Source organism: Rattus norvegicus, chromosome 3 (assembly GCF_021556685.1).
Source record: "Rattus norvegicus strain SHRSP/BbbUtx chromosome 3, alternate assembly SHRSP_T2T, whole genome shotgun sequence".
NCBI classification, from domain to species: Eukaryota; Metazoa; Chordata; class Mammalia; order Rodentia; family Muridae; genus Rattus; species Rattus norvegicus.
In genome coordinates this window covers 160,588,858-160,616,176 of record NC_141536.1, presented here as the reverse complement: position 1 = coordinate 160,616,176, position 27,319 = coordinate 160,588,858, and the positions used below count along the sequence as shown (strand labels likewise).

The window sequence follows — 27,319 nt, the reverse complement described above, 5'->3', positions numbered from 1 at the left end:
GTTTAAAGCAATCCTGATGAAATGCAGGAGTGGTGAAGGGAAAGGATAGAGGAGAGGCAGGGAGGAGTCATCTCAGGAGTGAGTCCTCGGGCTTTGGGGTCAGGACAGTGCAGACAGAAGGAGAGCGCAAAGGACCTCGTTCAGTTTTTGTGGACATGCTATGAAGAGCTAGAAAGCAGAGGCGGATGAGGAGTGAGTGAAGGATGGGGAGGAGAGAGGAGGCATTGGGATCACATATTACAGGGAATTGGTGTCTACTATGACGTCCCATCAGAGAAATGATATGTTGGCTTAGCTCTGGGTTTTAAAAGATATCCAGCACCGGCAAGGAGAACCGTGGAGGGAAAGTAACAGGATTCTTACCGAGAAGATGGAAAAGATTTCAACTTTCCTGGAGGCCAAGGTGTGCTTAGACCACGGACGTGGCAGTGAAAGAGACAGCGGAGGCAGAAGCGTGTTTCTGGAGGAGTCCTTGAGCAGCGAGTGGTTCTCAACCTGTGGTTGTGACCCCTTGCAGGGGTGAGGGTAGGGGGCAACCGACCATTTCACAGGGGTCACCTAAGACCATCAGAGAACATAGATACTCACATCACAATTCATAACAGTAACACATTTACAGTTATAGGGTAGCAATGAGAATGGTTTTATGGTTGGGGTCACCACGACATGAGGAACTGTATTAAAGGGTCGCAGCATTAGGACGGTGGAGAACCACTGTCTTTGAAGGTCATTAGAAAAGTGTCCATTTCCCTTCTAGCTAAGGCAAGCATTACGTGGCTATGCACCGTTCACCATAGCATTCGGTGCTGTAGACAGTTTACACAGGTGCTTAATTTACTCCCGGGACGCTCGAAACATCATGGATTTCCTAGCAGAGCAAAGCAAACCGGACGTCAGGCATTCAAAAGGAAGACTTAAGGCAGAGGGATGTTGGAAGCCCAGGAAAGGGGCTGAGGTAGGGGTTCTGAAAGAGCAACAGAGCTATCTGGTGTTTTCCTCGTCTGTACGTCATCAGGCTCAGGAGCCTGGAGCCTCAGCACCAGAGAAAAAATGATTTTCTGTAAATCCTCCTTAGGAAGACACCTCTGATTGTTTCCCTTTGGGAAAAGCCACATTTTCTCTAAGTCTGGAGCCGAGAGGACCAGCACATGCTGGATTATCCCACGATGTGTGTGCATACAAGTAGGTGCGGATCCCACAGCTTGGGGACCTTGAAATACCTGCTGTAATTTTTTCCCTTCACATTTTCCTGTTTCACGTTTCCAAAGCAATGTGAACTTGAGTTTTTGAATCTGGCTACGTTTTGGCACTGGCTTTTGTTGTGGAGTAAACCCTAGGGAAACTGGATCGGTTGAGCTTTGGGAAGAAGTCTGTAGCTCCCTGTACATCTGTGGTCGAAACACATTCCGTACTTGTGGCTTAGCTTCCTCGACGTGCTTGCCAGTCATGAGGCACAGTTCTCTGGGCAGAAGGAGCTGCTGTGCTTTTTCTTTTTGGCCAACAGTGTGGCAAGTGAATGTGCTTTCCAGGGCAACTGTTAGTTACAATGTGTCATTTAAATTGTAACTGTTAGTTACAATGTGTCACTTAAGTTGTTTCAGTTTATGGACACTGGTTCCCAGATCGTTTAGTCTACGTCCCCACTCAATTGCCTGGAAAGGTCCCATTGAAACCTAACAGTCCTATAATGTCACTACATCCAGTCAGTTGATTTCTATATTAGTTCTTTCTTGTAAGTTTAATCAAGACATTCTCATAGTTGGAGCCGAGGATATTAAAATGTGCACAGACAAATGTCCATTTCATACTGATTAACCTTTTGTAGAATGGATAGGAAAATCCATTCTACATTCTTCTCAAAGGGAGAGAGCAAAACTGAAGAAGATTGGTTTGTGAGGGATGAATGCAGCTTCAACTGCTTCACACGTAAGGGGGATGTGTGTGCTCCACCATGGCCAAGTGTGTGTTCCACCATGGCCAAGTGTCTGTGTCCACCATGGCCAAGTGTGTGCTCCACCATGGCCGAGTGTGTGCTCCACCATGGCCGAGTGTGTGCTCCACCATGGCCAAGTGTGTGCTCCACCATGGCCAAGTGTCTGTGTCCACCATGGCCAAGTGTGTGCTCCACCATGGCCAAGTGTGTGCTCCACCATGGCCAAGTGTGTGCTCCACCATGGCCAAGTGTGTGCTCCACCATGGCCAAGTGTGTGCTCCACCATGGCCAAGTGTGTGCTCCACCATGGCCAAGTGTCTGTGTCCACCATGGCCAAGTGTGTGCTCCACCATGGCTGAGTGTGTGCTCCACCATGGCCGAGTGTGTGCTCCACCATGGCCAAGTGTGTGCTCCACCATGGCCAAGTGTGTGCTCCACCATGGCCAAGTGTGTGCTCCACCATGGCCAAGTGTGTGCTCCACCATGGCCGAGTGTGTGCTCCACCATGGCCAAGTGTGTGCTCCACCATGGCCAAGTGTGTGCTCCACCATGGCCAAGTGTCTGTGTCCACCATGGCCAAGTGTGTGCTCCACCATGGCCAAGTGTGTGCTCCACCATGGCCAAGTGTGTGCTCCACCATGGCAAGTGTCTGTGTCCACCATGGCCAAGTGTGTGCTCCACCATTCTAAGTGTGTGCTCCACCATGGCCAAGTGTCTGTGTCCACCATGGCCGAGTGTGTGCTCCACCATGGCCGAGTGTGTGCTCCACCATGGCCAAGTGTGTGGAAGATTTGCAGTTGTTGGTGAACTTTGGGTCTTGGGAAGCAAACTCCTCTGTAAGAACATGGCTTGCTCTTAAGTACCATCTCTCCAGCCCCCCAACCAAATCCTAACGCGGTTGCACGGTGCAGTCTCGGAGTTCATTGTTGTATCCCGAGTGGCTCACATGAGCATTCCAATTAGTTGATAACATCTGCAAGTGGGATTTTTGCCAATAGATTCTGGGATTTATCTTCCTGTTGAGAGCTAATAACCGGGGGGATTTAGCTCAGTGGTAGAACGATTGCCTAGCAAGCGCAAGGCCCTGGGTTCGGTCCCCAGCTCCGGAAAAAAAGAAAAAAGAAAAAAAAGAGAGAGCTAATCACTGGTACCACAAGGTTTGCCTTGCACAAGGTTCAGCAGCTGAGGTGTTCGGGAGGGAAGCTACGGCTGACCCAAGTCTTCAGTTATTTTCTCCTGGTGTTACCCTTTATGATAGTTTCATGATGTAACTGACCGCTTAGATCTGTATTTGCAGAAAATAAAGGCAGATTCTGACAAGGTCCAGTGAAAAGAAAACTGTCTGATAGCATGTTCATGTCTCACAAACCATCTCAGCGAGTTGGAGAGTGGAGTTGTAGTCAAGAATGTTGTCTGATATGATGATCTTGTGTGGGGACCACCAAGGCTGGGCTGTTGAGCTCCTGAGCACAGATCCTGTGGTCTGAAGCACCCCCTTGCCTATTCTGAATATTTGATGCTGCTTATTGCCCTCAGATCATTAAGCCTGTTGTTGCCTTCTCCACAAGGGGTTCTGGAATGTTCCTGTCTTCTCTAAAGCCTTCTAATTCTGTGTCTGGCATGGACATGACTGGCTTGCTTTGTTCTGATGCTTGTGGCCTAGCTGCAAGGGAAGCTGGAAAATGAGCATTTGCACTTTAAGCTTTGGTGGCACAGCTCTGGTTTGCAAAGAGGAAGAGTCCCTAGGGATAAGAAGAGAAAAAGTGGGTTTTTTTAAAAAAATATACTGGGGGCTGCCACCACAACTCCTTTGAGTTTGCTGCCCTGGTCTGGTTTTCAGTCAACATTGGTTGAGTGACGTCTTGGTCAAAGAACTTTTGAAAGCAAAAATAACAGAAAAAGTAGAGGCTTGGAGAAGAAAAGAGGGAACAAGATGAGAAAGATGCCACAAGGGGCAGTAATATAAGACACTTATATAACCTCTGGTCAAAAGGCAGTTACCTGTTTCCTTCACTATTCTTGTTTTCCTCGTGAAGACGCATAAACCCATGCTAAATCCCAAGGAGTTCTCTTTTTTTTCCACAGTCAGGAAATATTGGACCTAGACCAGAAGTGGTTCAGCTCAGTCAGTCTCTAAAACACCAGCTGCCTAAATGATGAGTTGGTCTATCCAAGATGAGTTATTTAGCCAACAGACAGATGGCCAGGAAAGTCCAGTCTGTTGGCACAAGTGTTTGTCATTTCAGATGGCTCTTGGCCAAATAGCCAGAAGTCAATGGAGTCGGAAGCCAGAGCCTGCCATCTTGGATCTGCTTTGGAAATCCTACAGGTACCCAATTAGCATCAGAGGACAAAGCAGGGCAGGCTTCGCTCCATGGAGCATGCAGCCTAGTGAAGAAGGTCTATTCTCAGAGCTCCAGTGGCAGGCTTGAAAGAAGTTCAGTTGGTAGCTTGTCTGAAACGTAGACACTCTCGGCCCAGTGTGAAGGAGGGAAAAATGGAGCAGCTGTGAAGCAGTATCCAGGGAAGGGAAAGGGCTACCTACAGCATTTTTTTTCTAGCAGCACATAATTTCCACATAAAGAAGGATGGATTGTTACATATTATAAATAATCGGTGAGAATTAGAGAGCACACACGTTAACTTTTAAGACCATCAAGACTAGCAAGTATTATAATTGGAAACACAGCCAGAAGATGTAGCTCAAGTTAGATAGTAGTCCAGGTTAGAAACCCCAATGTTCCATGACAATTTATTGTTTACTTTAGCCACCATTTAAGGTGATTGGCTATGTGCCGGGGATTCTTCTGGGAAGGCTGCTTATAGTCAGTGGAGGTCAGCGCACCTCTCCCCTCGTGGATCCCCAAGCACTGGAAAAGATGCCTGCAGACAAATCACAAGAAAGTGCAGCATTGTATTGAGGGCAACATGGAGAGCCATGCTAAGGTCACAGGAGGGTTCGGCCCCCTGCTCCTTAATTATGTACTATTTATATTTATGTACTTAACTGTATGCCTATACATTTATCAAATACATTTATTCCTTACCTTGGTTTAAGACCAATACTTTTATTTATTTATTTTTTAATTGCAAATTGAGCTTGACTATCCAAGACGATAATCTCAGCCATTTGGAAAGCTCAGGCAGGAGGATCATAGGCTCAAAGCCTCCCTGAGCAACTTAATGAAATCATGTCCCAAATAAAAAGTGAAAGGAGGGCTGGAGATAAGAGTGTAGCATGCCTGAGGCCCTGTGTTCAATCCTCAGTGCTGGAAACAAAAACAAAACAAAAACAAAAACAGCCACGTACTAAAACCAACCAACGAACCCCAAAACAATCCAAATCCCCCAACAACAATACCCTATGACTGGAAACACATCTGCCTCTGCCCTCCCCCATCCCCAAGTTCAATTCTTGTATGTGGTGCTGTCACCTGACAAGCTCATGTGCTGGGTCCCCACCTCCCAGGCCCCATCTGTTGAGCCGTGACTTGGAAGCACCGAGAGCCACTTCTTACCGTGATGGCAGCCATTCTGTGGGCTGGTTGCCAGTGACGACAACTCTCTGGGTTAAAGGGCACTAGCACACTGTGGATTTCAGTCTATCCAGGATCAGAGTCGAAACTAAGAGTCATGGTAACAGTCACCCACAGCCCTGGTCATCCTGCACTATTCTTGTGAGGTTTTCTCTGTGGAGGTGTCCTACTCAACACTCAGTCCCAGTCAGTTCTTCCCCCAGAATCTGAGCAAACCCCTGCTTTCCCACCTTGGTGCTAGGTTGTGTTGTTGAGCTGGTCTTTTGTGGGCTTGCTGTAGAAGTAGACTGTGCCTTAGAAAACACTAGAATGCTACCTGCTGGTGCGAGATGCTCACTACCGCAGAGGTGGTACCTGGAGACTTTCACTTCCCTTGCTGCTTGTGCTGTAGCTGGAAGCCCACTGAGAATACTAGCATGGGGACCCACTTACCGGGTGGACACTCTTCCTGTTTCTTACCACAAACTCATGCTGCTAAAGTCAGGGTGCTCACAGTTACCTCGAGTCTTCCCGCATGGAGAAAACAAGTCGAATGTGAGTTTCTGAAGTGGCCTCTCTGGCATTTAACCATTGGCACAGCCTTCTCCCTACCTTACTCTCTGGATCCCTCTGCTGGTAGAATGAGGGCTACGGACCCCTTGCTGCTTAAGACTCTTACGTAACTTCCTTTCTGAAGACTCTGTCTGCCTCCTTCCGTGCTGGTGGTGGTTTGGATAAGAATGACCTCCACAGGCTCCTATATTTGAGTGCGTACTCGTCAGAGAGTAGCACTACCTGAGGAGGATCAGGAGGTGTGGTCTTGTTGGAGGAAGTGTGTTGCTGGGGGTGGGCTTTGAGGCTTCATAAGCCCAAGTCAGGCCCAGTGGCTCTTTCTTTCTGTTGTCTACAGATCTGAGTGTAGAACTCCCAGCTTCTTCTTCAGTAGCTTGACTGCCTGTGTGCCTCTATGCTGACCATCATGATGAGAATGAACTAAACCTCTGAAACCGTAAGCCAGAGCCAAGTAAATGCTCTCTCTTACAGGAGTTGCCATGGTCATGGTGTTTCTTCACAGCAATAGAACACTGACCAAGATGGTGCTTCTTTCAGATGAGACCCAGGAGGAGGGAGGAGGGATGAGGAATGAGGGAGGAGGGAGGAGGGAAAAGGAGTGGGAGCTGGTCCAGCTGGTAAAGTGCCTGGTGCACAAACGTAAGAATCTGAGTTTGGATCCCCAAAACTATATAAAAATCCATCTTCCCATCTTAAAGGGGCTTCCCATCTTTAAGTCTTGTGCTGGGGGTAAGAGGAGTAGAGGTAGTTAGGTTTCAAGAATTTTCTGGTTGGCCATTTTAACCAGTGGATGAGCACTGGGTTCAGTAGAAGATCTGTCTCAAAAAGGTAAGGGGGAGGGTGATAGGGATAGACTCTCAGCATTGCCCTCTGGTTTTGATATACATGCATGTGCATACATACACATACATACATACATACATACACATACACACACATATATACATGTAAGCACTTGTACACACATGCATACACATGTTCACACATACACACAAACACACATGCACACACACATACACATACATATACATACACACATATACACATATCCAAACATATACACATACATACACACACATGCACATGTACACACATACATACATATGCACACACATACATACACATACACATATGCACACACATACATACACATACACACATAGACACATACACACATGCACACACACATACACATATATACACATACACACATATACACACATACAAACATATATACACACACAAAATAAAAGGTAATATGGGAGAAAGAAAGAAACAGAAAATTAGACTCACTCTCCACTCCCTGTAAAACACTCAGAAATTTTCCCAGGAGCTTAGCTTCATTCTAGAACTTTCCATGTGCCCAGCGGCAGACCCTCGTTAGCCCAACATGTGGTGGCTAAACTTTGATTCTCGTTCTTGGGTACGGTTCACTCCTCCCTACCGCAGTGTCCAGGAGACCGAGCTGTGGCTGCTGCTTGCCAACAGTTAATGGCCTCTGATATTTGGTACTGTGCATTGAGGCACTCGCTTTCAACCATGAGTAGATTCCATAAATTAATTACAACAATGACGGCATCTAATTAGCACCTTCTGTGCGCCGGGGACTGTGTTTAGTGCTCTATTACCTTTCTCCACCCAACCCTCCTGACGCCATTCACAGAGTATGATTTTTATGATAGCAATCTTGGCTCAGAGAGGCTTGGTAACTTGCTCCATGGTCATGGTCATAAAGCTAACAGGAGGTAGAGCTGACCCTGAATACACTTAGAGCTAAGGGCCTGACTGCAGATGGACTCTTGCTAGCTGCATCTCACCATCGATGTCTACAAAGGCAGAGCTGCCTATCCCTGTGGCTGCCAGTTCATAAAACAGATCCCCCGTTCATGGACAAAGCCATCAACTCAGTCTGGGTTTAGCGAGTCTGCCTTGGAGACAAGCCTCCCTGGTAATTTGTCCAAGTAGCAGCCATTCGTCAGGACCTCACATTCATTTTCTCCCTAATTCTGCACCGAAAAGAGGCTGGGCATCTATCAGGGTTTCCTGAGCGCTAAACACATTACATAAAGAGCCAGGTTGGATCTGAAATACAACCAGGACTTAGATGTGACTCATGAGCTTTACCACTTCCAAGTTTTTCTCAGACGTCTACCGTGAGCCTTTTCATGTCTGAGACTCTTCCAGAATAGAGTGGGTAATCCTGTATTGTTGAGTTGGATCAATAACCAAAGAAGGAAAATTGCTGCTTTTCCAAGACTGTGTGTGAGAAGGAACCTTGGGTCTCCTTCTCTCCAAACTTTGTGAAGTTGGAATTACGGGCTGAAAATGTTGCCATAACAGGCTGCTGTTGGGAGATCTGCCCAGCAACATTTTCCTCTTTAAAAATGAGTTTATTTAAAACGCACTTCGAAATATGATGTGTGGTTCCTGGGACCATTCGGGTAATTAACATCTGAAGCAAATTTAATGGTTTCTTTCCCCTGTGCTCCTCCAAAGTGGACGAGTTGCTGTCAAGTTCTCTCCTATTTCCCGTCTGTTACTAGCATGTAGATGTTTGTGTGCACTTACAGGGCGCTAACACGGAACCACATGGTATAGGTTAATCCATAGCTTGCTCTTTCCCGCATCGTTATATGGCATTGATAACACCTCTCTGGGTCTTCTCTTTCCCCCAGCCCCAGTCTTCATAGTCTGTGTAAACACGGAACCAGTTGCATTTGTCTTAATGTGACGATTCTGTCTTTAGCAGAGAGCACGGACACAGTTTGGGTACCAGAGTCCACGAATCTTTAGGACTCTGGAGCAACTTTGGGATGGAGAGATCTCTTGGGTGTGTGATTTAGGGGTGTTCGTTGCTAAGTTCCTGCATGTGGGTGCTGAGGTGGAGAAGGAGGTTGGGGGAGAAGAAGGAAGGGGAGGGGCAGAAGGGAGAGGCATTCAGCTGTTTATCTCTGCCTTTGTGTCTATACCATGTGGCCTTTTTTCTCTGTAACACAGCCCCACCCCAAGGCTAAGGGACCATGACAAAGAAGAAGTGGGGCTATCCTAAGAACCAGAAGTCAGGGAGAACGGACCCCACACAGTGTCTCCTGTACATGACAGGACCACAGTTCTCATGAACTCAGGGAAGCTGTGGTTGCCTATATAAGACCTACACAAGATCAAGACAGTCAATGTTCTAGTATGGAGGGGAGGGGTAAACGAGCCCCAGTCCGTAACCAAAGAGCTGTAAGAGTTGGTGGCTTCTAAGGGAGGGAGACTCAGATATTTTGAAGGGTGTGGCTCCTTGTGGGTTGATCCTGCTGCACTTGTTGGTCCCATACCCAGAAGTATATGGACAGCATAAATTGCACTCAGTGGGTCTGTCTGATAGATAAGGCCAATAAAAACTGTAAAAAACAATACAGCATATTGTCTTAGTTGGGGTTTCCATTGCTGTGACAAAACACCATAACCAAAAAGCAAGTTGAGGAGGAAAGGGTGTATTCAGCTCACACTTCCACATTGCTGTTCATCTACAAAGGAAGTCAGGGAACTCAAACAGAGCAGGAACCTGGAGGTAGGAGTTAATGCAGTGGCCATGGAGGGATGCTGCTTACTGGCTTGCTCCTCATGGCTTGCTCAGCCTGCTTTCTTATAGAACCCAGGACCACCAGCCCAGGGACGGCACCTGCACCTGCAATGGGCTGGGTCCTCCCACATCCATCACTCATTGAGAAAATGCCTTACAGCTGGGCCTCACGGGGACATTTCCTCAACGGAGGCTCCTTCCTCTCTATGATTCTAGCATGTGTCAGGTTGACACAAAATCAACCAGCACACACATTAATACCGTATCAGTAAAAAGGACGCAAATGCTATCAAACAAACAGGCAGGCATGGTCCTTCTGATACTCGTCTTTTTACTCCTTTGGGGTTCCAGTCTTAGGGAGTAGTTTGGAATAGGAATAGTGTTTGAAAGTATATAGCCATGCCTTTCTTCAGGTCTCACTACCTGCTTTATCCATGTGCACTTGAAGATGTGATCTCTTAGCTTCCTGCTATAACGTCTTCCCCACCATTATACACGCCTCTCTCTCTTTCTCTCTCTCTCTCTCTCTGGAACTCTCTGAAACTCTCTCTCTGGAACTCTAAGCCCATTAAACTCTTCCAGAATTTGCATGTGTTCATGGCATTTTATCATAGCAACAGCAATGCCACCAGCACAGTAGCAGAGAGTAGACTAAACATCTCAAGCTCCTCTCAACTCTTTGAAAGGTTTTCCTGTTTCCTCTTTCATCGGCAGTGGTTTAAGCTGATACTGTTTGCACAGTAAGAGTCCAGAGCAGTGGTAAGTTTTTCTTTTCTCTCTCAGTAAACATTTATTTAATCGTCTCCATTTACCACTAAATCCTGTGCTCCTGGGGGAGTTCGTAGCCCGTGGAAAACTATACAAAAATCAATAACTCGACGTTGTAATGAATAGATTGACCAAGGCAAACACAGGGCATTATGGGAAAACCAAAATGGGGAGTCAAAATGTGACTGTCCGGTGGTTAAGAGCACTGACTGCTCTACCAGAGATCTTGAGATCAATTCCCAGATCAATTCCCATATGGTGGCTCACAACCATCCATAACAGGAACTGATGCCCTCTCCTGGTGTGTCTGTGTACTCATATGTATATAATGAATATGTATATGATGTATATGTATATGATGTATATGTATGTGATGAATATGTATATGATGTATATGTATACGTATTGCAAATAAATAAATCTGGATTATTTATTTGCTTTTCTTTATTAAAAAAAAGTTATATACCTTGCTTTTCTTTAAAAAAAAATTGTGACCACCATGGCGGCCAAGACCTCAATGTACACTGACAACTTCAACTCTTATCTTCTTGGCTGACACTGGGGTGGGAAGAGGAACATCTCAGACAAATTTTAAATTGTAAATTAAACTAAAAGATCGTGAAAACATCATGTAGTTTTCTCGATAAGGCCATCTTTACTAAATCGCCTACCGCTTCACTGTCTCCAGAAGGAACCACGAGGATATTCCTGGCACAGTTCTGCAACTGTGTGGTCCTCACATCGTTCTTCTTCTCGAGGCTTTGCTCTCCTTAAGCCGTTTACTCTTACTCAAGAGAAAGAAAGGAAAAACTTCTTGGTCAGATAGGCATCACCGTAGAGAAGTGTAGGTTGATGTCATTATGCAGGTGAAGGCAGGTACAAGATAGAACGAGGCCTGTCATTGGACAAGAAGGAAGGATGGGTGGGAGAAAAGTTCTAGAGAGGCAGAGGAGGCCAGAGAGAGGAGGTTGGCAGCGGAGAGAATATGGCGGCGGATGGTAAGATTGAGAATTTAACATGTATTGGGTTACAGTTTGCTGAGTCTTGATTTTACCACGCTAAGCACGGGGACCAGTTCGCCACTTTTATATTTTTACTGCAACAGAGAAGGGGTAATTAAACAACCCAGGGAGCTTCGACCGGCTGTGAGTGAACCTCGGGTCACGTGGTCTCGCTTTCCCACAGCCTACATGACCAACCCGAGGCTGTCTGTACACGAGTCTTCAGTCACTCAGATCCAGGCGAGTCCTTCAGAACCCAATGCCTTGCATGCGGCTTCGCCTTCTCACAGACCATCTTCTGAAGCAGAAGCTCGCCCCTGGATCATGCCTGTCTTGGCTCTCCCAACACTAAGTTCCCATAGAAGATGGGAACTTCCAAGACAAGCTGTCCTTGGATGCGCTGGGAGAAAAAACGCCATCATCTCCGCGGAAGATCAGTCCCACATTAATTTGCCTTGAAGTTGAGAAGTTGAGCCCAGTTACAGAGATGTGAAGTGAGCAGGGAGCAGGGCGGGGCTGGCATCCGGCGGAATCTGGGAACCTCAGAGAAGGGGAAACAGTTGAGTCGCAGATGGTAAGTTTTCTAGTACCACACTTTAGAATATTTTTTATCATTTTTGAGTATGCCATGCAATATATTTTGATACTATCCACCTACAGGTCCTTCCAGATCCAACCCACCTCTCTATGCACCAGCTTTGTGTTCTATTTTTAATTGATTTTCAGAAACACACAGGGAACCTGCCAAGTCTAATTTGTGTTGCCCAAATACTCTCGAGTGCGCTCTAGAGCATGGTCCACCATCTTGGAGTCACATCCTCAAAGGAACTGATTTTCCCTCTCTTAGCAGGCATTAAGCGCCAAAGGACCCTCACCACTTCCTGCTGGAATTCTGTCTGCACTGAGCTCCTGCAGGTCTTGTGCATACTGTCACGGCTGCTGTGAGATCATTTGTGGAACTGACCCATTCTATCTGGAGAAGACCATCGTCCTGTAGTCACCCACTGCCTCTGGCTCTAATAGTCTTCTCAGCCATCTCCGATACTGTATTTTTAACCGAAAAAAGAAAGGAAGAAAGAGAGAGAGAGACAGAGACAGAGACACAGAGAGAGACAGAGAGAGACAGAGAGACAGAGAGGCAGAGAGACAGAGAAACAGACAGAGACAGAGAGACAGACAGACAGAGAGACAGACAGAGACAGAGACAGAGAGACAGACAGACGGACAGATGGACAGACTTGACTAGCATCTGAAAAGCAACTTGGGCTTTCTTTTAATTTTCTCCTCCTTGAAGCAGTCAGAGATGAGGTAAGTGCTGGAGCTAGGACCGAGGAGACTTTTTCAGAAAACCTGCCCCAGGCAGAGGACAGGGTTTTCTCGTGTCTCTTGGCAGGAGCCAAGTATTGCCTATTTGCCATTTCCCAGTTGGCAGTTCCTTCTCACAATTTCCCCAGTTCTTTGTGGTCTGAGTTAAGGACAGCTGTTTCATCAAGGATGCTCTGTGACAAGAAGCAGGATACAGGATGGCCTGGGAAGTTCAAGGTCAGAGGGTTGCTGACCTCTCTAAGGGACTGGCAAGCTCCCTAGCCTCCAGGCCTGGCATCAGTCCTCCAGTGTGGAAGCCTCCTGCCATCCCAGTGAACTCTGCTGCAGCTTCTACCCCCCACCCTCCGTGGCTGTGACAGCAGAGCAGTGCACTGACCTTGCGGCTGTAGCACACAGTGCTTCCCCAAAACTGTCTCAGCCTTGAGGTCCAAGCCCAGACAAAGACAGTCTGGGAGCCTCCTTTCAGCAATCTGTCCTGGGTTCGATATCTAATGGACTTCTTGTATTAAACAGATTGCCTGTTCTCAGAGCCTTGAAGCTTTCTCTGTTCAGTCTTCTGTCAGGGACAAAGGTATGACTGACTGGTTCACATTATCATATAACTTGTCTTAGCCGGGAACGGCAGGAAATGCCCCATTCTACACCCAGAGGTCACCTTGAAGATTAAGACCTTTTCGCCCAGATGAAGGAAGCTTTGGATTTATATTTTGGGAAGGAGTCTCACTTTGATTAGCTTGTACTATAGGACAAATGGCTGATACACTACATTCTATTTAGAAGTGTTCAGTCTCTGTTCATTTAGCCATTGGGTCTGTAAGGTGGTCACCCTGCTGGATTTGGGGCCTGCAAAAATACTGTCAGTGATAGAAGGAAGACATTTATTTAGATAAGAACTTCTTCAGAAAAGGAATTCTAAGAGAAGAAAATAAGTCCGAAGTGAAGAAAAGAATACAGAGAGAATACATTGGGGCTTATGAGGAAGAGAAAGATTATATATTTAACAACTTTCTCAGTAGACTCCTTTCTCAAACTTCTCTCAGTTGAAAAAAACCAAGGCTTGCTTAGCTAGGATTCTCCATCTTGGCCAGAGAAGGCACTCTTACCCTTACTGGAGAAAAAGTGGAATCAAATTTCTTATAGTGTCTGGTCTCACACCCAGCTGCTGTAGTGCAAGGAGATAGCTCAGCCACCGAGAGCTCTTGCTTTGCAAGCAGGAGGACCTGTTAAATTTCCAGAAGTCACATGAAAAGCCAAGTGTGGACACACATGCTTGTGACATCAGTGCAGGGGGAGGGGGAGACAGGAGGCTTGTGGCAGTTTGTAGACTGATAGCCAGCTCTGAGTTCATTAAGAGACCCTGTTTCAAGGGAGTAAGGTGTAAGCAACAGAGCAGGACACTGGTGAAGCCATTCTCTGACTTCTGCACACACACACACACACACACACACACACACACAGATGCACACACAACACACACATATACACATGTACACATCTTTATACACATACACATTCATACATATGCATACATGCACACACAATATTTACACATGCACACATATGTACACACATGCACACACACAACCCAACATGTACACGCAAACACATGTACACACATGCACACATATTTGCACATACATACACACACACACCTATGTACACACATACACACGCACACACACGCACACATACACGCACACACACATACAGAACCTAACATGCACACACAAAAACATGTACACACATATACACACATTTACACACACACGCATACATACATGCACACCTATGTACATACAACCCAACATGCACAAACACATGTACACACATACACACATTTACACACACACATGCACACCTATGGACACACAGACACACACACAGACACACACATGCACCCACGTACCACGGAGGTGAGTGATGGGTGCTTGAATAAGGAAGTCAGAAAGGTCAGATGAGAAACTATGTATTTACTGTGGTGTCAAGATGGCCCTCTCCTAAAGGCCAAGCCAGCATTGCTGTTTCTTTACAGCTTAGATGAAAGAGATCCAACAATGTTACCAATAGCATCACCCCAGAGCAGCAGCTACTCACAAGCCGCACTGCCCTCCTCCCTCCACTGTGCTTCCAGACAGCACATCTTTAGATCATTACAGGAAACTGGGGCTAAAGATCAACCTTAGGGGCATCGTGCATCTTAATTCTTGGAATTTCTGCACAAGCTTGCGGCGTACATTCCCTTGGAGAGCCTTAGGAGATCCGACTAAAGATGCAGGTCTGGATTCTGCCTGGGAGGAGCTTAAACACCATTCCAAGACTGCACATGGCCGTCTGGGGAGCTTGGTCTGACCCAAGGACATGACTCAACCTCTAAAACTAGCGACCAGTACATACTAATCAGGAGGTCCGGGGTGCTGGTGGCTTCCGTGGGGATGTTGGTTTGATTAGAGAAGTAGCTGCACTGCTCTCCTGCAGTTGGAAGTCAAGAGAAGTCAATAAGGGATCTGGGAGTGTCCTGACCCCAAGGAATGCAGAACCAGAAAGCCAGGGCCCTTAAGTTAGGGTAGTGCTGACCACTCATGACCGTATGTGTCTTGGTCAGGTTCATTCGGCCAACTCCAAAGCCAAGCCTTGCTTCCCCGCTTCCCTTCCGTGGCTTCCGAAGAGGAAAGTAAGTCAGAGGCCAAGATGGCAGTGGAGTGCACAGGGGAGGAACATCGAAGCGGGGGAGGGTGCAGCACTTTCCCGGCTGTGAATTTTAATTGTTACATTTAAGGGATACTGTTCACTAAGATTTTTCCTGGCCCTGCTTGGGGTGGATGCACAGCGTGAGTGGGAAGGCGCGCCTCTGTGGGTTCCTAGGCTCGTCCTCTGGAGCGGAAGAAAGGAATCAGGCGCCTCCTCCGTACCCGCCCCGCCCAGGGCACAGGACTGCCCCAGGGCTTTTCTGGGCTCTCCAGGCTCAAGGGCTACGAGGGACAGTCTCCGGACCAGGCGCAGTTGGGGGGGACACTGGCGGGTCTTCTTAGAGTCAGGCAACAAACCGCGCAGATCCGCCGCGGTCCTTTCATCTCCACATCTGAGCTGGCAGCGCCACGTTCGGTTCAGAGAGTCTTGCGCAGGGCAGGGTGAGGGGACCCACAACTCCCTCTGCGGGTCCAGGTGGAGCTGGCGGCAAGCAGCGGTGAAGCCGTGGCAGGCGCGTTCCGGTGGGCACCATCCTCTGCGCACACACAGTGAGATTTCGGGGGACCAAGTGGCCTCGGACCTGGCAGCAGGCAGTGCCGTGTGCCCTTCTCGGTCCGTGTGCGTTCAACGTCACACAGGCGCTGCTCCGCTGGGGTCACCGGACGCCTTTTCTGCTTTCCGGGGATCCGCGGGATGGTCGAGCGAGCCAAAGCCATCTGCAGGCAGCACTCCTATAAATAGCGGGCGGGTGCCCTCTCGGCGCTCTCCCTCCCGGCTGCACTGCGCGCTGAGACACAAAGTTGTGCACAGGGACGAGGGAACCCAGGGTAGCCGGCGCCCTGAACCTTAGAACTGCTTTTGGCGACCGGCATTCAGCTGAGCCGCCTACCTGCGTCGGAGTGACACCGGGCTTTGGGGGAATTTTTGGCTATTTTTGGGGGAGTCGCTAGCATCCTGGACATGGACACAACCTGGCGTTCTTCTCATCCCCGGAAACACCTCCTGCCTCTGTAATTTGTTCCTGCGCCAACCAGAGTCCCTCAGACCGGACCGACACCCGCACTGCTCCTCACTAGCCACCCTAGCTAGCGTTTACTTGCTGAGTCCCCACTGTGTCTTCAGCTCCGTGCTTCTCTAAGAGTGCTTGGGGTTTGGGGTGAGGATTTATTTTGTTCTTTTGCGGTGTGACCGAGAGGGCCTCGAGACTTTTTAGATGTCAAGGGACAAGTGTGGGTGCAGTGGCCCCAGGCAAAACTGATTCGGGGGGTGGAGGAGTTAGGGTAGGAGTTCTGCATGAGCTCCTTAAAGGACAAAGGTAACAGAGCCAGCCAGCCAGCTCGAAGGGAGACTTCAGCCCAGAGAATTGGTGAAAGTGCGCGCGCCGCTGCTGCCGCCGCCGCCGCTGTTCCTGCAGCGCAGTCGATCTAGCCACTAGCCTCTTTCCCAGCTCCCGGATCCCGGGGTAGCAGGCGCCAGCCGGGAGCAGAAGCGCCAGGCTGCCGCTTGCGCACGAGGCTCACCATGGGCTCCGCGCGCCGGGCGCTGTCCGTGGTACCAGCTGTTCTGCTGGTTCTCGTGCTGCCTGTCTGGGCACAGAATGACACGGAACCGATCGTTCTGGAGGGCAAGTGTCTGGTGGTGTGCGACTCGAACCCAGCCACAGACTCCAAGGGATCATCTTCCTCCCCTCTGGGGATATCGGTCCGGGCAGCGAACTCCAAGGTGGCCTTTTCAGCGGTTCGGAGCACCAACCACGAGCCATCTGAGATGAGCAACAAGACTCGCATCATTTACTTTGATCAGGTCAGAACCCGGGGGATGCAGAGCGCACAGGGGATGGGTGGTCTCTGGGTATCGGGGGCTGCCTGCCCAGAGTAAGCTAGAATGATGAGGATGTGGCGAGATCATTTTATCAACTATCTCCCTGAAGGTATCAGTTTGAAACTCAGAGCTGCCTCCCTTCCCCAACAACCATAGCCTCCATTCTATCCCCTTAGTCTTGGCAGAGGCCTGCGCGGTGGGTGGCTTGGGAGTGCAGAGGAAGGCACCTGGGGATCAAGACAAGTTTAACAGCAACAGGTCATCAGGGGCTGAAGGGAATACTGTCCCTAGATGCTGAGATCTATCGGTAGAGAAGTTGGGCCTCTGGCTCAGACTTATCAGCAGGTGCCCTGGAGGCGTTCTTGAGGGGAACCTAGTAGACAACCTGAAATGTTTGACTTGTGTTTCCAGGTGGAATCCCATCTCTCCCGAAAGGCTCTGGGGCTCCACAAGGTGCAGGGACCCTTCCAGGTGGATATAGATGATTAGGGGTGTGGTTCTGTGGGAGTCAGAAACCATCTCCAAAGCTCTAGCTAGGTTGAGTCTGCAGGGTCCAGGATAGCTGGATTAACACACAACCCTTCCTGGTGTAAAGCCAAAGCCTTTCTCACTACTGCTCCTCTCAGAAAAGTTATCCAGGCAGGAGGAAAAGGGATGGAGTAATTGCATAGAGCTTGGGCAGGTAAACACTGGGGAGCTGGGTTTCCCTTCCTCATTCCCCCGGGGCACTGTAAATTGCTGAGAAAGCACAGATTTTGAGGTTGCAGCCAGGGGGTGGGGCTGAATTGATGAGAGCTGCAGCTTCTGCCTAGCTGCTCCGGGATCTGTAGACTGGTGTGACAGACAACCACTGGGATTCGGCTTAGTAAAGCCCCCAGGGCAGAAACCCCACTCCAGCACTTTGGTTCCAACCCCAACAGTACCGGGAGTCTGCCTTATTCCAAAGTCACAGTTCACAGTTGTATGCAGAGTCCCGCAGGCAGGCAGGCAGGTTAAGTGGGGCTTCTGGATGTGCCAGGGAGGGACTCAGGTGACCTTCGTGCTCTTTACTTAATTCTAAGCAATGCACTCGCCAGCTGGCTAGAGACAGAGATGTCTCCCTAGAGGCTTAGAACGGTATAGCTATAATTTTTGAAAAATGAATTAAGTAATGTCTTTGGAGATTTCGGTGCAGTATTTAGCAAAGTGATGGAAAGGGAGCTTAACACCAGCCTGGTCTGTGTTTTAGGGTATTGTGTAAATGTCGAAGCCTTGTGGACACTGTGCTATGTTTGTCTGGGGCATTCTTTTGAATGACCTTCCCACCAATTAGCCTAGGAAAGGGATTTTTCTTTTGTTCTGGGAGCCGTGCGTCTTAGAGACAACCAGACACATTTAGTATAAATCTTGATGTGCTCTTGGATGCATCTATCACCCTGTGGAGGCCACGGCCAGCTTCTTGTTTACTAATCAACAATAGTCAGAGCCTCTACTTTGCTAATAAACGACGCCTCTTGTATCGAGTCTCCAAGTCTCCAAGTCTAAGCACCTTGCCTTATTCTAATGTGCCTGGGGAAAGATGCTCTTTGTAAATGTTTTGTCAGGGAGTCGTACACAGCTGGCGACGGTGCCTTAGAAAGTCCATCTGGTCTCAAGTCAGAGGGCAGAGAGCCGATACTTAGGGCGAGAGGCTGGGATCTCGGTAAAACTGCACGCAGATTTGTGTTTCCGGGCACGGCTGAGTCTGGTGCATTTACCTACGCGTTCTGACATTCCGGTGTGCGGTGAAGAGGCATGGTGCACTTTGAGGAAACGAAGCAGGAAGTGCGAAATGCGTTAATCTTGACAAGAAGATGATATTTAAGACAGATAACAGCAGACTGACTCTAATAAGCAGAAAATATATCTTTAGGGACACATCTGATTTTTGTGGATTTATTTCTTGGTGAGACATGAAAGGAAGCCTCCTTGTTTTCTTCAGGCTCTTATGTTCTCCCAGCAAGAGACTTACCTCTGAGACACTAAAATTTAACTGAGAATGCACAGAAATTCAGGGTTAATGTCACAGCCGGGCCACACGTTGGAATACAAGGCGCATTGTGGCTTTCTTAGAAACAGTGTCCAACTTAACTTTTCACTTTTGACCCTTGAACTTCAAAATGGATTGATAGGAAGATAAAACAAGACACAGGGAGAGCACAGAAAGACCACCCGGTCTCCTGTCTGCCATATTTATGCCCTTCGCTTGCTCCCCAGCCAGGGCTGATTCATTGCCAATGTATTATGTTAAGGCTTAGATGGCACATAAGCAAAAACAATGGCCATGGGTCTGAGGAGAGCTCTGGCAGAGGCTAGGGGAAGAACCTGGCTTCCCCATCTCTGTGGTACCAACTGGTGGTGCCATGGGCTATGCCCCATGGTGGATGGAGGGTGTTCCGTGCCTCTGTGATGTGTTCAGAGAGCCCACAGATGCTGATTGGCTGGCTGGGTACCGTCCCTTCTGGACATCGAGAAGGCCTGTAGACTGTGGGTATGTAACTGCACGGCAGACGCCTTCCATCCGATTCTCAGTGAGAAGCCAACACAGACCTTCACACATTACTTTGAGGATCCCTGAGACATCGGCCTGGAAACTGAGGCACCATTACAACAGTTGTTTTATTTATTTATTTTTTCCCGTGCCATTTAAAAGGTAGAAGACACTTCTGTTATGCACATTTATTTTCCAAGTCAATGTAATAGGAAAAAAATAAGATTAGTGGTTTTGGGGCTGGGGATTTAGCTCAGTGGTAGAGCGCTTACCTAGGAAGTGCAAGGCCCTGGGTTCGGTCCCCAGCTCCGAAAAAAAGAACCAAAAAAAAAAAAAATTAGTGGTTTTATTCTCTATTGCTTCTGAAGTTCATAATTTAAAAAATGAAGAAAGAGAAGAGAAGGGAAGAGAGAAGGAAGATATAAAGGAATGAAAGAGGGAGGGGAAGAAGAGGGAGGGGAAGGAGAGGGAGGGGAAGGAGAGGGAGGGGAAGAAGAGGGAGGGGAAGAAGAGGGAGGGAAAGAAGAGGGAGGGGAAGAAGAGGGAGGGGAAGAAGAGGGAGGGGAAGGAGAGGGAGGAGGAGGAAGAGGGAGGAGGAGGAGGAGGAGGAGGAGGAGGAGGAGGAAACCATCATAATTTACCACATCCATTGCTTTTATTTGTAGATCCTGGTTAATGTGGGTAATTTTTTCACACTGGAATCCGTCTTTGTGGCACCGAGGAAAGGGATCTACAGTTTCAGTTTTCACGTCATTAAAGTCTACCAGAGCCAAACCATCCAGGTATGTGCTCCCATAGAGTGCTCCCCGCCTCTGCATGTCAGTGTCTGTGCGAGATGTGCTCGCATGGCCAAGGTGGTTGTCTACCCTTCGTGCTTGCTTCCCAAAGCATGCGATTTGCCCGTTTTTTCTTTACAACCTCCACTTGGGTATGTGACAGGACGGTGTGCAGAAAAGTGAGCAGCAACAACAAAACACAGCCTGGGAAAGTTTTCACGACACAACTCACCATAGAGATCGATTTTTATCTCATGCCTGAACAAAAAGTTGTTGAAACTTGTAAGGGAAAAAATACCTCACAAAACTTTACAAATGAGCATTAAATAAGCAAAACAAGTTTACCACCACTTAAAAATGGTGACGTGCAATTAACTACTGAAAAAAACAGCAACAGCAATAGCAACAACAACAACACAGGTTGGCAAAGAGTCTACGACAGGGATCTCTATGCAACATCTTAATTTTATCTCATGCTAAAATGAAAGTTTTTCAAATTTATACGGGGGAAAAAAGGTCTCGTCAAACTTTGCAAATGCACGTTAAATAAACAAAACAGGTTTACTGTCATTTAAAAGTTGTGAGAGGCCATTAACTATTGGAACCAAAGTCCCTGGGAACAGCTACTAACAATCCCTTTGAGAAAGGGTGTGCCGAGTTCTGCATGCTAGAGCTCATTTTCTGGGTCCTGTTCTTCTAGCAACTTCTCCCCAGTTTGCAGTTGCATGGCTAGTGATCTGCCTACTGTGGCGCGTGTTTACGGGAATTCTAGAATAAATAAATAATAAATAAATAGAATAATAAAGCCGGGTGCTTTACCGTTCATATTATATTTTAGGTCCCTGGGATTAGCAGACGGCACAGTCGCCTGCCACTTTTATATGCCAGTGACTGGATCAACCGAGCAGCCTTAGAGCTAATCTATTCCAGATTAATCCTGACCGAGGGAAAGGGAGCGTTTAGTGACCATGTCTACTTCCCAGGGAACCCTTGGCATTTCAAGTGACTTTTGTTGCTGTGCAAGTTCCAGAAACAGAGACGCCAACTCAGTGGCTGGGAGCAGCTGGTAGCATCTGACATTGTCAGTGTAGGCCAACACTGGGAAGCCGGTGGACAACTTTGTTACAAAACAGTTGACACCATGCATATGAGGTCGGTACAGTAGTTAGCATTGTTTGTACGCTGAGGGAGAAGTCAGTTTTCACGTGACTAGATTGCTGTCTGGGTTATTTCTGTAGGTACTTAGGGAAATTTCTATATGAAAACACACACACACACACACACACACACACACACACACACACACACATTAAATCTGACCCCACGTCCCGCGTATGTCCAGTTTGAAGGGATAGGAGACTATTTCTCAGATAGCAAATATTTGACCAGGTCAGCGCCTTGGTCTGTTTCCTAGTACACATTTTGATTTTAAAAGGAGCTTTCTGGGGGTGGGGGGTTGATCCTTTTCCTTCCAGGTTAACTTGATGTTAAATGGAAAGCCAGTCATCTCTGCATTTGCCGGCGATAAGGACGTGACCCGCGAAGCCGCCACGAACGGAGTGCTACTGTACCTGGACAAAGAAGATAAGGTCTACCTGAAACTGGAGAAAGGTAACTTGCTTGGCGGCTGGCAGTATTCCACGTTTTCTGGCTTTCTGGTGTTTCCGCTATAGAACCTGACTTCTCCGTGTCGACCTGAGTGTGAGGGTGCCCACCCCCGGGTTGTCGGAAGAGCACTCTCGGATTGATGTCTCTTACTGTTTTGTTCGTGGGTGACTATGGATTCTCTTTGAGAATTCTAGACCTGTCTGGACAAACACAAAGTTTCGCAGATCATTTTCGTGTGTGTACCAGTTTCCTCTCATGTGGACCGGGACTCCAAAGCTGAAAAATCCCTAATTGCTTTCGTGTTAACTGTCAGAAGCCGCCTCAAGGTTTGTTCTGTTAGTTTCTTGCCATTGCAGCATTGGCTGCAGAGGTGGGGGGAGGTTTTATTTCTTTGTTTTTGAAAGACTGGCTAGTGGGTCTGAAGGTTAGAAAAGTTGTAAGTTCTGACTTCAGCGGTCATAGTGGAACTGCCAAAGACATGTGGACATGTGTGGATACATTGATTAGACTTTTTTTTTTTTTTTAAAAAACTAATTACTTTTGAATTTGTTTTGTTCTCTTAAGGTAACTGGGATTGTATTTTAGTGACTGGCATTGTGTTCACTCTACCCATAAGGTGACAAATGTCTTGCCTCGAAACGTCCCTTAACTCTCAGCTCACCCCCACGACCTCCCTCCCGCCCCCTAAAACGAATGCTCCATAGTTGTATTTTAATTATATATGTGAAAGAGTCATATTTTCCAAATTATATTTTCTAATAGGAAAAACAGATCGTAAATCTGACAAAGACAAAGTTATTTACCCCAATTCCAATGCTCAGTCCCAAACCTTGGCAAAGTACCTCTCCTTGGTGGGACATTGTATACTCTATTGCTCAACTTTAATTAACGTGATTGATAATAACTACCTTATTAAACCCACCAGGAATTATTTTCTCCTTCACCGTGACCACTTTATTAACTGGAGATGGTGTGCCCTTATTTTTAATTGTATCTATTTTTCAAATCTCCTGTTGTGTTTGAAATATCTTCTGGTTTTGCCTTAATTCCTTAACTTGTATATATTTTTGTGTTCAGCTAACATTAAATCCAGATACTCCATAACTAAATTTAGTGCAATATCTTATTTTGTCTTTTGTATAGATCATACGAATTCATAAAGTTATTTACGTCTCTGTTACAGAATAAAGATTATTATATGTTAGTGGAACGGTTGGCTTGGTCCTTTTGGTTCGAAGGATGTGTCTTTAATGGAGTTTATCCATCTTCCATCTACCCCTCCCTTCTTGCATCCTTCCCTCTCTCTCTGCCTCCTTCCCTTCTTTCTCCCCTCTGTCCCTTCTTGTTTCCTTTTTTCCTAGAGGAAAAAGAACCTTCCCGAGTTTTTAGGTAATGTCCTTTGAGTAAGTATAGGAAATCTTTACTCTGTTTAATCTGACCAAATCCGGGAGTTGCAAGCTTGCCAGAAGGGAATCAATGAATTTAGCAAACTCTCCCTTCACGAGGACTTGGTAGGAAAATGAGCTTCAAACAATCTCTGGAAATATCACAAGGTTGCTCCATGTATGGGTGACAGGTGGCCAAGATCCAGGCCGGAATCTCCAACGAGAGGACTTCGGAGAAGGCTCTGCTGACCCAAGCACTTCTCTGGGAAGGGGGAGACAGTATCTCCATGACTGGATGGTGGTGGCGGTTCTAGGTCCAGGCCTGTGGCCCTGTTGGGGCAAAGGTCCTCTTGTAGCTGGAGCCATGAGGAACTTGTTATAAGAGATCCAGTCAGGCACAACTTCCAGAGAGTCTGGGCTTGATCTCCACACCAGGGTGTTCAGTCAGCTCTAGACTTCTCGCTTTCCTAGAAAGAACTCCCTGAAGATCCTGGCAACAGTCCTGTCCTTGATGGAGGTGATCCCCTGATGGCTTTCAGTTAATAACCCTCATTTTATAATGTGGAATACTGTTTTTTTTTTTTTATTTCCAGTGTTGCATGCAGAGTTAGCAAAGGTGGCTTTCTTTCTCAGGGCACTGGGACGCTCTAACCATGAACCAACTCTGCCAAGCGGTTACTTCCACCCGTCTGTACAGACTAAGTCTGCATCTGGATATCACAGCAGCACAACCATAAGGGAATAGCTCTGTTAGTCGTTATTTTGGCAACGTGTGCTAAGAGTGTGGGAACGACCAACGGACACCCATGGCACGACTGTGAATTAGGTTATTACCAAAAATGTCAGTGTTAGACAAATGAGCTTGGAGCCATCTTTGTGGGTGCCCCCTTTACCTTTCTTGATTCTTCTAAACATAAAAACGTGTTGGTGAAGTGCTGAGCTTTAAGTCCCAACTTATGCATCTAACTGTCTAATGTATGCGTCTTGGGATGCAGAATCCACTGTGTGTTGGGGAAGACCTGAGACGGTGGCCATCAGGTGTAGGGCTCTGTGATGCCGTAGCCCAAGTGAAGTGATCAGGCCAGGATGACAGCCATGGAGATTCAACTTAACTAGATTCGAGGAGGTTTAGAGCTATCGCAGACACGTTGTCCAGAAAATTAAAAAAAAAAAAAGCCTTGAGGAAGCACAACCGAAAGGAGGGATGATTCAGTCACAAAGGCAGTGACTTTGGGTAGATACAGGATTGCAACTTTATTTGCTATCCCTGTGACTGCTGCAGGCTCTTCTGTCTCTGAGCTTTAGTTACTTCAGTTGCATAGCAGTTGCCTGGAATTGGCTACAAAGTTTCAGTCAGATGCAGGAAGTGCTTGGGGCGCTGCAGGAACTGGAACCTCAAGGCTGATCCCTGCGTTTTGTGATACCGAACGTTCAAAGCCCTTAAACGGGCAGAACAACAAGAAAACCTGTGGAGGGTAGAAGATTGGCGTCGTTGGTAAGAAGGAGTGTGGAGGCTAAGGGAGAGGGAACACAGAGCTAGGATGGCCCAAGGTGAAGAACAGAAGTAGTCTTACAAATATTTTCACAAATGGCGTTAGGTGCTCTCTGCGTATTCTGTAACTTGACAAATTGTTTTCAGAAATTGATGTGTGCAAAAAACGCACACTCATTGAGCCCCGGGTTTGCCTCGGCCCCTCAGCACTTGGCAATGTCTTAGCTTTTGTCTGCTGGCAGCAGTTTCCTCCTGAAACTCACGCAAACCAGGCTGAAGGAAAGAGCTGTGCGGGGAATCTGCCTGATTCTGTGTGCTTTGGGGGAGCTGCCCATGGTCCAGGACAGACGTCACTGATCTATTTACATTTAAATGTTTTAAAAATTTATTGTTATTAGAGTTAAGTTTGTCCACCTCTTTCTTTTGATTTTTAGTCATTCCCTCTTGCATTCTTTTAGTCTCTAGCCTCTACCTTTTCTTTCTAAGCAAATTATTGCCTTAGGCTGTGCATACAAGTTAGTACTGTGTGTAAACCTGTGTGTACACATTAGTCATGTGTGTATGCACATGTGTGTGGTGGCCAGAGGTCCACATCAAGTCTCTTCTTCGGTTGCTCTGACGTCATTTGAGACAGGGGTTTCCACTGAACTTGGAGCTCACCAGTTGGCTAGCCTAGCTGTCCATTAAGCCCTAGTGAATTTCCTGGCTCCTTCTCCCCAGCCTGGGTTATAAATGGTTATAGATGCATGCCACTGTACCTGACTCTGGGTTCTGGGGATCTGGATTCAGATCCTCTCATTTGTGTGATATCCACTTCACTGCTGAGCCATCTCCCCACCCCCACCCCCACTTTAATTTTTGAAACAATCCTTGTCAATTAACATGGCTGAGCTCATCCTCATAACAGACTGTGGGCTGCAAGATCCTGGGGTTGTAGTGTGACTGACATCTCCCTTTCTCTGTTTTGCTGGTTCCCCTAAACACCAACAACAAAGCTGGATTTATGGCTCGAAGCAGCGGCAGTCTGTAGGTGTGGTCCCACCTTGCACTCCCACGAGGACTGCCGGCTTTCTTCACCGTCCTGTGCTGTATAAACCACCTGTCTCTTGTATTGGGCTTTGCAAGCTCCTGTTTTGGCTGACCTGGTGGCTCTCAGTGTTGAAAACAGAGAGAGATGACCATCGGTGACTGTTCTCACGCAAATCCTTGGCACAATTTGGTCCCTAGTGACTGTTCGGTAGAGGAGAGGATTGAAGAAGTTGGCATCTATTCCCTTACTGATCTAGGCCAGCTTTTGGTGCGGCTTTCAAGATTAAAATCTCTCTCTCTCTCTTTCCCTCCCCCCCCTCTCTCTCACACACACACACACACACACACACACACACACACACACACACACACACACTTTGCTATATTCAACCTTTATGAGAGGCAATAATAGCCCTATGACCTTGACCCTAAGTTCTTCTGTCAGCTTTTCAAACCAACACTAACACAGGCTAACATGACAACACACGGTAAGAATCACCTGCGGACCTGGCTCAGATGCTGTCTTTGAGGGAGCAGATCTGGGAGGAGCTTGTGTTTCCACACTGGTAACAGCTGCCCCTGCACCCTCAGCTGCAGCTGCTGACTTGGACCTCCTTCAGTTGCAATCTGTATTTAAGCAAGTTTTTTATTTATTTTTTTTCTTTTAGTTTATGTGCAAGGGCATGGGCACAGATGTCTGCCATGTGCATGCAGTGCACATGGAGGTCAGGAGAGGTTGTCAGGTCCCCTGGAACTGTAGTGACAGAGTTGGTGCTGGGAACCGAACCTGGATCCTCTAGAAGAGTAGTCAGTGTTTTTAGCAGCTGATCTGCTTCTGTAGCTCGATGGGAGGAGTTCTAGAAGCTCCATCTCTAAGGGTGGAGTCTCTGCCTGCCTTGGGGCCACATGGGACATCAGGCAGCCTCAGTCTAACAAAGTCCATGCAGTCCGTGCAGATGCGGGGACACAGGCATGAGTCTACATGTGACTAACCGTGCTGTGGATGCTTCAACCCTTGCTAGCAGTGGTGTTCCTTCAGACCTAGACTTTGGAAAGGACCATTCTGGCACCATGTCCTGTGAGTGGAGAGAGCCAGGGAACCAACTGGGACAGATGAAGCAAGGGTTGCAGGATGGCTCTGACTAGAGGAAAGATGCTGGACCTGAGACACAGCTGAGTGAGCCAACCATTGCACGGGACACCTCGCATGTGGCCTTGGAGATGTAAGAACCTTCCCCTGCAGCAGCATTTGTTCTGAGGTGCCGAGGGAATTAGAGCTTGCTTCTCCCTGTAAACAAAGTGCTCCCCTCTGGGGGTCGCACTG

The 27,319-nt window shown here is 47.5% G+C and overlaps 1 protein-coding gene across 1 annotated transcript; it reads left to right on the top strand.

Annotated features, from left to right (window-relative positions):
* The first annotated feature begins 15,725 nt into the window (after positions 1–15,725).
* Cbln4 (cerebellin 4 precursor) lies at positions 15,726–23,292 on the top strand. The gene is given in 3 exon segments (NM_001109210.1): positions 15,726–17,178; positions 20,371–20,487; positions 21,957–23,292. Coding segments are annotated over 3 exon segments (597 nt in total). The 5' UTR covers positions 15,726–16,896; the 3' UTR covers positions 22,155–23,292.
* Positions 23,293–27,319: the final 4,027 nt, after the last annotated feature.